The sequence below is a fragment of the Castor canadensis genome, chromosome 8 (assembly GCF_047511655.1).
Source record: "Castor canadensis chromosome 8, mCasCan1.hap1v2, whole genome shotgun sequence".
Classification (NCBI taxonomy): Eukaryota; Metazoa; Chordata; class Mammalia; order Rodentia; family Castoridae; genus Castor; species Castor canadensis.
In genome coordinates, this window is record NC_133393.1 from 93,374,578 (window position 1) to 93,387,899 (window position 13,322).

General features: G+C 32.3%; 1 protein-coding gene across 1 annotated transcript; it reads left to right on the forward strand.

The window, feature by feature from the left end:
- The first annotated feature begins 11,445 nt into the window (after nt 1–11,445).
- On the forward strand, nt 11,446–12,285 carry LOC141425526 (olfactory receptor 6C6-like). The gene has a single exon (XM_074081757.1). It carries the CDS (start codon nt 11,446–11,448, stop codon nt 12,283–12,285), a length of 840 nt encoding a protein of 279 aa, XP_073937858.1.
- Nucleotides 12,286–13,322: the final 1,037 nt, after the last annotated feature.

A 13,322-nucleotide genomic window follows, 5' to 3' on the forward strand; every position in this document is an offset into this window, starting at 1 on the left:
TGATGATTCCAGAACTGATGTGTTGTAATTAAGCTTCTATAACCTTATGAAAATTAGCCCACCAGACCTCATTCCTTTTACCTTGTATCAAAGAATTGTTGAAGCTTGATTTTTACCTGAGTCTTTTCCTTCTACAAAACTATAAAATAAACACTGTGACTCAGGTAGGTGCTAACGTTTTCCATCAGGAATGGGTAGTTCTCCTGATCCCACTTTTCTGTTCTATGTCTGTATGTCTATGTGTGTCTGAATTCTCATTCCCCACTGCTCTTAAGCAGGTTCATGCAGCATAGCCATGCAGGTTGTGGACAGCAGGCAAAGATTTTGTCCCATTCTCTGGGCTGCCCCTTCAATCTGATGACCATTTCTTTTGTTGTACAGGTGCTTTTTAATTTCATGTAGTTCCATTTGCCAATCATTTTTCTTAGTTACTGAGCCATTTGAGTTGTATTTAGGAAGTCTTTGCAAATTCCTCTTAATTCCAATGTGTGCCCTGGTCTTTCCTGCATTAGCTTCAAAGTTTCAGGTCTTATAATAAGGTCCTTAATTCACTTTGAGTTGATACTTGTACAGTGTGAAAACATGGATCTAGTTTCAGTTTTCTGCATGAACATATTCAATTTTACCAGCAACATGTTTTGAAGAGACTGTGTTTTCTCCATCTTGTGTTTTGGGCTCTTTTGTCAAAAATCAGGTAGGTTACCTGTGTTGATCTTCTATTCTGTCTGGGTCTTCAATTCTGTTCCACTGGCCTTCATGTCTGTTTTTGTGCCAGCCATGCTGTTTTTATTACTATGACTCTGTAGTACAGTTTGAAGTTGTGTATTGTAATACCTTAAGCATTGTTCTTTTTGCTCAGTATTTCCTTGGCTATTCATAATCCTTTATGCTTCCAAATGAAAGTTAGGGATGATTCTTCAATTTCTGTGATGAATGTCATTGTGATTTTGATTGGAATTGCATTGAATATGTGTATTTCTTTTGGTAATATAGCAATTTTCACAATACTGATTCTGCCAATCCATGAGCATGGGTGATCTTTACATTTTCCGTGGACTTGTATGATTTCTTTCATCAGTGGTTTTCCTTGTAGAGGTCATTCGCATAATCTGTTAAGTTTATTCCTAGGTATTTCTTTTTAGGCTATTGTAAATGGAATTGTTTTCCTATATTCTTTCTTAATCTGTTCATTACTGGTGTACAGAAATGTTACTGATTTTTGTAAAGTGATTTTGCATCCTGTTACTTGGCTGAAGCTGTTTATAGTGTATAGGAGATTTTTGTTGGAGTTTTTCTGGTCTTTTAGGTATAAAATCATGTCATATATGAATAGGGATACTTTGACATCTTCTTCACCATTTCTCTTCCTTTTATTTCTTATTCCTGTCTTATTGCTTTGGCTAGGAATTCCAAGACTATGTTGAATAAGAGTGGAGGGAGTGAACACCCTTGTCTTATTCCTAACTTTGGAGGAAATGTTTTCATTTTTTCCTCATTAGTGTGATGTTGGCTATAGGCTTACCATATTTAACCTTCAGTATGTTGAGTTACATTCCTTCTGTTCCTAGTTTCATCAGAACTTTTTATCATGAAAGGATATTGAAATTTGCTGAAGGCTTTTTCCAAGTCTATTGAGATGATCATGCATCTGTTAATATGCTGTATAATATTTAATAATTTGCATATGTTGAACCATCCCAGAATCCCTGGGATGAAACTGATGTGATTGTGGTACATGATCTTTCTGATATGTTGTTGAATTTGATCTTCTAGTATTTTACTGAGGATTATTGCATCTAAGTTCATTAAAGAAATTGGTCTGTAATTCTCTTTTTTTGTTGTTGTGTCTTGTCTGGTTTTGGGATGAATATAATACAGACTTTTTAGAATTAGTTTGGCAGTTTCCCTTACATTTCTATTTCATGAAAAAGCATGAGGAGTTTTGGCATTCTCCTTTAAAGGTCTTGTAGAATTTAGCAGTGAATCTGTCAGGTTCTGGACATTTCTTTTTTTCAGAGACTATTGTTGCTTCAATTTCATTGCATGTTATAGATCTGTTTAGGTGATTTTCTCTTGGTTCAATTTTTAGATGTTCATAGGTATCTAGAAATTTGTCAATTTCTTCTAGATTTTACAATTTATTTGTATACATATCTTTTCAAAGTAGTTCCTAATGATTTCCTGGAATTTCTTGGGTTTTTTTTTTGTGATCTTCCCTTTTCATTTCTGATTTTTGTTAATTTGGTTCCTTTCCTACAGGAGGAATTCAGAATGCCAAACATAAATAACCAGAAAAGAATCTCCCCATATAATATTATAGTTAAAACACCAACTGTATATAAAGTGGAGAGAGTGTTATGAACTGCAAGAGAGATGTGCCACATCACATATAAAGGCAAAGTCATAATAATAGCAACAGATTTTTCAGAAAAAGCTAAAAGTCAGGAAGGTATGAAGTATGCAATCAAATCTTAAAAGAAAATAACTTAACTGCAAACTTATACTGTTATATCCACTAAAGTTATCCTTCAAAATTGGAGGATTAAAAAACAATCTTCCATGATAAGCAGAAACTTAAGTATCTTCACCATAGCTGTCAGTACAAAAGATTCTTAAAGGAATAGTGCACCTTGAAGAGGAACAAGAATATAAACAAGCTGTTATGCTTTCTAAAATTGTAAATAAGAAAATTAGGATTAAGCAGAACATCAAATATAACAAATATATGAAAATGACAGGAATTAGTACATACATTTCTATAATAAATATGAATATTAATGACTTCATTTCACCTATGAAAAGACAGAGGCGGGCAAACTGGACTAAGAAAACAAAATCCAACTGTTTTCTTCCTGCAAAAATTCATATCACTGGCAAATATACCCACAGACTTAGTCTGAAAAATACACTCCAAGCAAATAGAAACTGAAAGCAAGCAGGAATATCTATACTCATATCTGATGGAGCAGACTTCAAGCCAAAATTTCTCAGAAGTAACAAAGAAAGGTAACAACCCATCAAGAGTACATAGTAAGTATAAACTTACATGTACTGAATATTGGAAAACTGATGGCCTCATCAAGTGGAAGGGCCATATATCCCTAATTCCAGTAATTGTGAATGACTTAAGAACCTCACACTGACTAACAGATAGTTCATCCAGACAAAAATATCAACAAAGACATTAGTTAAATTACTCTAAACAACAAATGGACTTAACAAACATTTATAGACTATGCCACTCGACAGACTTATAATACACATTCTGCTTAGAATCCCAGGGAACTTTTCCAAAATTTATGATATTTTAAGCCACAAAAGAAATCTTTAAAATATAAAAATTGATACAATTTATTTTATCATGTGAGAAGTGAATGAAACTAGAAACCAGTAGCAAGAGAAGTTACAGAAAACACAGATACACATAGACGTGGAATAATACATTTTTGAATGATCCATGGGACACCAAAGAAATCAGGGAGCAAAATTAAGAAATTCCTAGAATCACATTAAAATGAAAAAAACCCAACATGCCCAACCTGCAGGATACAGGGGGAGTTGTTCTTACAATGAAGTTAATGGCTATAAGTAACAGCATCACAAAAATTAGTGAACTCTCAATTGCCTATCATAATAACACACATCAAGGTATTCAAAACATAAAATAACCTAACCCTAAATTAGTAGGAGGAAGGAAATAGTAAGGATGAGAGCTGAAATTAATAAAATGGAAACAGAAAGGACACTATAAAGGGTCAATGAAACAGAGTTGGTTCTTTGAAAGGATAAGTAAGATTGACAAGACCTAAATTAACCTAATCAAAAGAAAGAGAGAGAATAAACAAGTTAATAAAATTAGAGACAAAAGATGGGATATTAAAATAAGTACTACTGAGGTCTGGATGAACATCAAAGAATGTTTTGAAAACTTGTATTTTAATACATTGGAAGATGTAGAAGAAATGGATAAATTTCTAGACAAATATAGCATTCCCAAATGGAAGCAAGTATATGAAAAACACAAATTGGTCAATAACAAGCAATGAGATTGAAGCAATAACAAAAATTTCCCAACAAAAAAAATCTAGGATCAGATGTATTCACTACTGAACTTACCAAACATCTAAAGAAAAACTAACACCAATGCTCCTCAAACTGTTCCATAAAAATAGAAAGGGAAGGATTACTTCCAAATTCATTCTACAAAGCCAGTATTACCCTAATACCAAAGCTGAATAAGTATATAATAAAAACAGAAAACTACGGATCAATTTCCTTGATGAACACAGAGGGAAAATTTTTCAATAAAATTCTTGTAAGCTAAATTCAACAACACATTAAAAGGAACACACACCATAACCAAGTTGGTTTCATTCCACAGATGGAAGAATGGTTCAACAAATCAATAAATGTAATGCAGCACATAAATGAACTCAAAAACAAAAATCACATTATCACCTAAATATATGTAGAGAAATAATTAACAAAATTCAGCATCATTTACTATAGAAAACTTGAAGGAACTAGAAATAGTAGGATCATATCTTAACATATTAAATACCATAAACAAACAAAAAAAAACCTATAGTCATTTCTTTACTGAATGGGGAAAGCTGGAAGCATTTTCTTTAAAATCAGGAATAAGACAAACATTTCTACTTTCTCTACTCTTATTCAGTGTAGTACTTGGATTTTCAGCCAAAGTAATAGTGCAAGAGAAATAAATAAAAGGGATATACACAGAAAAGGAAATATACTAATTACCTCTATTTGCAGATAAAATGATCCTATACCGAAAGGACACTACAGACTCCATAAGTCTTGTACACCTGATAAATACTTTAAGCAGTGTAGCAGGATACAAAATCAACATAGAAAATCAGTAACATTTTAGTATACCAATGACACATTGCTTAGAAAGAAATCACAAAAGCAATCTCATTTATAATAGCATCAAATAAAGAAAACTTATCAATAAACCTAATCAAGGATTTGGTGAAAGACCTTTAAATAAAAATAAAGCACTGCAGTTCTAACTGCAGTGACACTACAAGATGGGAAAACTCTTATGTTCATTGATCCACATAAATAATATTATGAAAATACCATATTATCTAAAGCAATGCATTGATTCAATGTATAATTTCCTACAAAATTTCAATTGACATTCTTCATAGAAGTAGAAAAACGTCCTAAAAGTTATATGGTAACACAGAAAGCCAAAAATAGCCCAAATCAATGTTGATCTAAAAAATCAATGCTGGATACTAGAGGTATCACAACACCTAATTTCAAATTATATTACAGAATTATAATAACAAAACTAGAATAATATTGGCATAAAAATGGCCCTGATGGTGAATGGAAAAAATACAGGTTACAGAATAAACACATACAGATCCAGCCACGTGATTCTTAACAAAGGTGCCAAAAACATATGTTGGAGAAAAGACAGCATCTTTTACAAGTAATTCCAGGAAAACTATGATAGGAACTTTTGTAGATGCCACAATGTGCCCCAATCCAGCATAAGAAGTTTAAAAAGGAAAAAAATATGTGGATGACTGAAGCTAGATCTCTATCTCTTACTCCACCTTAAATAAATAGAAATGGATAGAAAATTTTAATGTAAAACCTGGAGCTCTGAAACTATTGGAAAAAAAACATAGGGGAAACATTTCAAGATACAGTCATAGACAATGATTTCCTCAATATGATTCTAATAGCTTACAAAATATTAGCTGGTATCAACAATTGGATTGCACTAAACTAAAAGCTTCTGCACTGCAGAGAAAACAATGACCAGAGTGAAGAGGAAGCCACAGAATAGGAGATAGACTTTGCCTGCCATCTTTTAGAGGATTAATATCCAGAATATATACATAGAACCCAAAACATTTAGCATCTTAACAGGTAATCAAATCAATAAATCGGCAATTGAGCTGAGCAGATACATCTTAAAAAAGCACAGATGGACAATAAATACATGATTAAATTTTAACTTTTTTAGTTATGAGGGAAATGCAAATCATACCAGTCAGAAGAGCAAGGATCACTAATACAAATAATTCCTGGAGTGGGTCTCAAATGGTAGAGACCTGCTGAGGAAGTGTGACACCATGAATGCAAAATTCCAGGAGTAACAATAACAACAAAAATACCCTTACAAGAATGCAAAAAATAAGAATGCTGTGAAGGAATTGGGGGACAAGGAACCATTATACACAATGGATGGAAATGTAAATTCATGTAGCCTCTGTTTCAATAAATATGAGATTCCTCAAAAAAGTTAAGTCAAACTACCATAAGAACCATGTATGCCACATACATCCAATGGAATCAAAGTTAGTATAGAATGGAGAGGCATGCACACCAACGTTTATCAAGACACTACTCATAACAGACATATTATGTTGTCATTCCAAGTGCCTATCAACAGATATATTGATAAATAAAATGTGGTATATATGCACACTGGGAAATTAGTCAGTCATAAAGAAGAAATTAATCACATTATTTGTAGGAATATGGATGGAATTGTAGATCACCCTGTTAAGCAAAATAAGCCAGACTTCAAAAGACCAATATCCTATTTTTTCTTATAGATGAAATTTAGGGGAGGTAAAAAATGTAGATGACAAGAGATTTCAATTAAGAAGGGGAAAGAGGACCAGGTGTAGTGCCTCACACCTGCAATCCCAGCTACTTGAGAGATGGACATTGGGAGGACTGTGGTTCATGATCAGCTTGGACAAAAATTTACCATGACCTTTCGTCAATCAATAAACCAGTACTGGTGGTGGGTGCCTGTGATTGCAGCTTCATGTGAGACTGTAAGCAGGAGGGTCACAGACAGAAGCCAACCCAGGAAAAAAATTGTGAAAAATAGCTAAAGAAAAAACTGATTATTGTTGTAGCTCAAGTGAGATTACTTTTCTAGCAAGCAGAAGGCTCTGAATTCAAACCCTAGTACTATAAAAAAAAGGAAGAGAATAAAGAGAACAGGTGAGAGGAGGGTAATGAAGGCAATGGGAGTTATAACTAAAAAGTATATTATATACATGCATGAATATGTCATATGAAACCCATCATTCTGTTTTATTAATATGTACTAATTTTCAAAACTGAATATATGCATAGTGAAATCCATGTGCTAAAATTTAATAATAAAAAGTAATTAATAGCAAATATAATACTTCTTAGAAATATTTATGAAATGTACTTTGAAAATATGAATTAAACCCAGTTTTATGTTGAGAAATAGGAACCCTTATATATTGTTGCTGTTAATTGATAAAATACAGGTAGGGAACAATTTAGAAATAGGTAACAAAATTTATATGAGTTTCCTTTGATTCAGTAATTCTAATTTTAGGAATTTATCTGAAAGGTCTTGCATTATGATCTTTAACATTATGACAATATGTTCTGTGAATATATTTTATAAATATACATGCACACTTTTTGGGAGATAGTATTTGTATTTGAACTCAGGGCTTTGTGCTTGCTTGTAGGTGCTGTACTGCTTGAACCATGCCTGTAGCTCTTTTTGCTCTGATTATTTTGAGACAGGGTTTTGCTTTTTGACTGGGCCAACCTGGAGCATGATATCCCTACTTTATACTTCTGGCCATCACTAAGATGACAGGTTCATACCACTATACCTAGTTAATGGTTGACATGGAATCTTGGTAACTTTTTGCAGGGCTGGCCTCAAACTGTGATCCTCTTCATCTCAGTCTCTTAAATAGAGAGAATTATAGGCATCCATTTCACATGCACATCTGTATTCATTGGTAAACTGATTCTACAAATTGTAATATAGCAAATTCAAAATATCTCTATAAATTGATGTGGTATGTTTCTAAACCCTGAAGTATATGACTGTGATTTCAAAAGACAAATGTATGGTGGGCAATCATATATTAAGGCAACCTGTACTGAATTCTCTAGATGCACAGTAAAAGGAAGTAAAAATGTGCTCATACATGCACACATGCTTGTTTATTTCTCTAAAAACCTGTTTTTGTCTCATATGATTTGACAGTCCCTTAGGAAATAATGTTTTAAGACTCAGTCATCCAGAGAATTCTTTGTTTCTATTAAACAATTTCCTGTCAGACAGGGAGGCTTGCACCCTGCATCAATCAAGATAAGGTCAATTTTCATGTTACAATATAGGTTACATTTAGCAAGGTTTACAATGCTTCAGATAACTGATGATAGCAGATTGTAGAAAAAAGGGTAATTTGATATACTTTTGTGACATTATGAAATAAATTAGTCAAAAATCATATCTTTAGGACAACAATTAAATCAGTCATATATTTCAGTGTAGAATGAAGTATTTAGGGTAGAAGAAGAATAGATCACCAGTGCTCCTTTTTTATAAGGATGAGGAGTTGTATATTGAAGTACATAAGGATTTGAAAATCTGTATTTGCAAATAATTGAAGATAGCTGTTAAACTACTAAAGGGTTAGTGCTTTTAGCACATTTTACATTTTGAATTATAGACAATGGTGAAAGGTTTTAAGCAAGACACTTAAATAAAACTTGTAATGTCTTAAAATAAAATACTGTGATATTCATAATATTCAAGAAAACTAAATATTCTTCCATTTACTGGTCGCATTTATTGTGATTTATATTTTTCCCTCAGAGTTTGTGTTGTGAGAAATATGGAATGTGTGATTGTTGAAGAAGGACAAATCAATAGTTTGATATGAGGAAATTCTAGCTTAAATATTACATGATTAAGTATTTTTCAATTCTGTTGCTGAAATGTTTTGTGAAAATTAGAATATTTTATAATTTATTGTTTTACAAATTATGAATGTGCTAAAGAATTCCTAGCACTGGGACAGTTATTTTAATAGTCTATGACTTTGTCAGAGATGATGATTTAGGAAACATGTGAATATAGTTTCCAAACAAATAATGTTTGAACCATTGTTTCTTTGTCTTGTGTTGCTTCATTTGCCTGAACTATCTTGTCTCATCACTTCATCTCTTTTTATGGCCGAACTAGAAAGAACAACACTCATGTACTTCTTTCATAAATTTGTATATGGCACTAGAATGGACATTGATTTTTCATTTATATTTTGCTTCTTCTTATGTTTATTTTTGTGGGCTCTTCTTTCTGAAAAAATTTTATTCTTTATAGTTTGTAAATAACTTTATAAATATCCTCAATGCAGAACACATGATTTTACATATTACAATTGAAAAATTGTCTTTATTATGACAATAAAAATAACGGAGAAGGAATTTTCCTTTGAGAAATCAAAAAAATTTTAGAAGAAATATTCTATAATTTGGCTTTGATTTAGATCCTGTATAAAATACTTACATAAAATATATGTAAGTATTTTATATCATCTATAAAACTCTATTAAAGCCAAAAGTTTGAAAATAACTTCTTCTAATCAGACCCATTGCTCAGAATGCAAGCCATTGCTCCTATTTTTTGATGTTACTTGTCCCACATATTGTAAGTAAAACTTGGGAGTAGCGATTGCTGCATACATAGTGCTCAGTTGATATGAGGCTGTTTTTATTCATTTAACTTTCAGCTTGTCTGACGTTTTGATATCAATAGTCTTATATCTTTCACATAATATCCACAATTTGTCCCAAGTGCATTCCCACTAACCATAGTGATTTTGAAACTTATTGTATATTCTCTATTTTCTCTTTAAGTCTTGTTGTCTTAAGATCTACTAATATTCTTTGCATATAATTTAGAAAATTGAACAAAGTTGTATGTTGTATGAATTAGTCATAGAAACATATTTTGTGTTAAATTTTTCCCCTTGTTATTTCTTTACTTATATATTTATAAAAATTGTTCACTTAACTTTCCATACTTGTAATCCTTCAACTTTTCCTGAAGTTGATTCTCTAAAGTTCAAAAATATTATTTTAATTAAGTCTTTCCTAATCCTTTATCTTCCTCTTTTTTGTGTCCCTTGTTGAAACGCGTCTTAAACTCACTTATGTATTTCTCTGTCTACAACACTTTTTTGTACACTTTACATCACTAGACTTTTTTCAAAATTATAACCAGAAGTAAAACACTATGTTTGCTCTCTGTATTGTAATTACCAAACTCTTCATGATGGTATTCTTTTGGGAAAGAAGCAGTATCCAAAATAATTGTCACCAGAGAGGAAGGACTGGGAATCCTCATAAGAAAACCTAATAATTTTACCTTTTTTTTTCTATGAAAATATCTGAAAACCAGTATTATTATGAATAGACAAAATCATTCAAGAATCAGGTAAGATTTGATTCACTGAATAAAATAGTACCAGGGATAAATTGTGATTATTGACACAGGCTAAGGTTTTGTGTTTTAAACCCAAAGTATAGATTGTTGTTCATGCTTACTTTTGTTTCTAATTTATAACTTCTAAAATTAACCAAGAAATACTATGATTGCCCTTTTATATTTTGCAGAATAAAGTGAATTTTGTGAGTATATGGGTCTTCTAATTATTCACAAGTAATTTTCAATTCTTCATAATATTTTGGAAATTATCATCTTGTTAGGCTATATAAACTCTTTAAGATGAAATGAAGGTACCCTAGAAATACAAAAAAAATTTCTCTTACTAACAATTATCTGTAAAACATGAATGAGCATGACACAGCTAACAAAAACATCCCTTTTCTGTTTGTAGCTTGAATGGAATTTTGGTATTTTAGGATTCTGGTATTTTTCATAGAGGTCTCTTTTCTTTCCCAGTGAAACTGACCTGAGACAAGACAATGATTGGGGAGACCTTCTAAGAGGGACTGTGTTTAACAAATCAAGTTGAATGATGAGCAAATGTTGAAAATTGTGTTGTCTTCCTGCTTCTTAGTTATTTTCTAAGCATCACTTCAATTTTATGATCACTGTACTTATCCTCGTGGATGCTAATTTAAACAACCACATGAATTTTTTTCTTTGGACTTTTTCCTTCTTAGAAATTTCCCAAACCATCAAATATTTCTGTAGTAAGCTTGTAATTATGGATAGAAGAAATAGAACCTTTTCTTATACCATAGTGTCACTCATGTAACAACTCATTTGAGATATTAGCCAAACTCAGGAATTAAAAAATGTCACAGTTGAACAGTTCATTGGGATATAGTAGTTGAAAGATGGGTCATAATTTAACATAATTAAATTGAGTACCTCCATTTAAAAATTAATATCTGATCAAAAAATTGGTAAACAGAATTTATTCAGCTCTGGATAAGTGAAAAATCTGTACCTTCTTACTAACAAACTGATGGAGTGGAGGATATGCTCATTTTGCTGAACTCAAAGTTGATTTGTGAAAATATTTCAACGTTGTAAGTTTCTGAATATGGAACTTGGTATGACTGGAAGGGAAGAAATGTCTGTGATACTAGTTTTAATTTCTATAAATTTGACAGGACAAAAGAGAAATGAAGAACGAATCATGGGAGGACTTTATTTTGCTTGGACTGACAGATGACCCTCAGCTACAAATTGTGGTTTTCCTGTTTCTGTTTTTCAATTATATCTTGAGCCTGATGGCAAACTCAGTCATCATCCTGCTCATACTGCTGGATCCCTGCCTCAAGACTCCAATGTATTTCTTCCTTAGAAATTTCTCCTTAGAAATTTCATTCACAACAGTGGTCATCCCACGGTTCATGATGAGCATTCTCACTGGAGACAAAAGAATTTCCTACAATAGTTGTGCAACTCAGTTTTTCTTCTTTTTTCTATTAGGACTCACTGAATTTTACCTCCTGGCTGCCATGTCCTATGACCGCTATGTTGCCATCTGCAGACTCCTGCATTACCAAATAATTATGAACAGCAAAGTGTGTCAGCAACTTGTGCTCAGCTCCTGGGTAACTGGATTCTTAATCATCCTTCCTCCTTTGCTCTTGGGACTCAAGCTGGATTTCTGTGCTTCCAGAACAATTGATCACTTCCTATGTGACACTTCTCCTGTCCTGCAAATCTCTTGCACAGACACACATTTCATAGAATTGTTGGCTTTTGTTTTAGCTTTAGTGACGCTGGTCATCACATTGTTTCTAGTGGTCCTCTCCTATGCATTCATCATCAAAGCCATTGTAAAATTTCCTTCTGTTCAGCAAAGAACAAAGGCCTTTTCCACCTGTTCCTCACACATGGTTGTTGTCTCTATTACTTATGGGAGTTGTGTCTTTATGTATACGAAGCCATCCGCAAAGGAAAGGGTGACTTTCAATAAAGGTGTAGCTTTGCTCTATACCTCTGTGGCCCCTTAACTAAACCCTTTGATTTACACTCTAAGGAACCAGCAAGTTAAAGAAGCTTTCAAGCATATGCTTCAAAGATTTTGTTCTTTTAAAAACAAGGAGGCAAAATTCAGACTTAAGAAACATGTTCTTGGAACATGAATGAGACAAGTAATAAAATCATCAATTATAGTAGGTTTGATCCATGCCATGTCTCTCTTTGAGTACTTATACACTATTAACTTTACTTACATGCTATTCTTTACAATGGTTTATTTATTATATTTTATATTTTCAGTACTGAGGTTTGCACTAAAGGGCTCATGTTTGCTGGGCAGATGCTCTGCCACTTGAGTCACTCCATCTCTGATTTTCTTTAAGGAGATCATCCTAATCTCTAAGAGAAACCTGCCTTCTTGAGTCCAGCATATTAAAGTTTACCTTTTTTCTGAAAGTGTATCAGCTCATAAATGATAGTTTTATGTACTGAATTCCTTATAAAATCTAGCCTTGTAAGGCATACTTAATTGTTTTGATACATGTATTCATTATAAGCATTTCATTTTCTCTTAAGTATTTTGCATTGCTAACATTATCAGAAAGAAACCCAGACACAGAATTTCATAATTATTATACAGTGTAATGGAGGTTATAATTGAACAGAAGTTGAAAGTCTGAGTAATTTTAAAGAACACAGTACCCTTTGAAAAGAAAGCATCACTTATAACAGGCATTGAAAAATAAGTAAGTATAAGAGATTCAAGGATGTCTTTGAGAGGAATGACAAGTGTAAAGGGGTTCATATTATACTGGTAACATTTTTCTTGTTGAGTTATTATAATTAAGAATAAGTTATTTGCAAACATAGTTTTCCTTTGAGGTAAAAACAATTGAACTCCAGGCTTTGGTTCTAATTACTTACATTGTTTTTAAGAATTTCTATTCTGGAAGTAATACTAATTTGCAAAAAAAAAATTCAACCTATAATTCAGTTCTATCTTGGCTTGGGAAATTTCAAAATATTTAATACAATTTGCTAATTATAATTTCATAATTGATTCTGATTG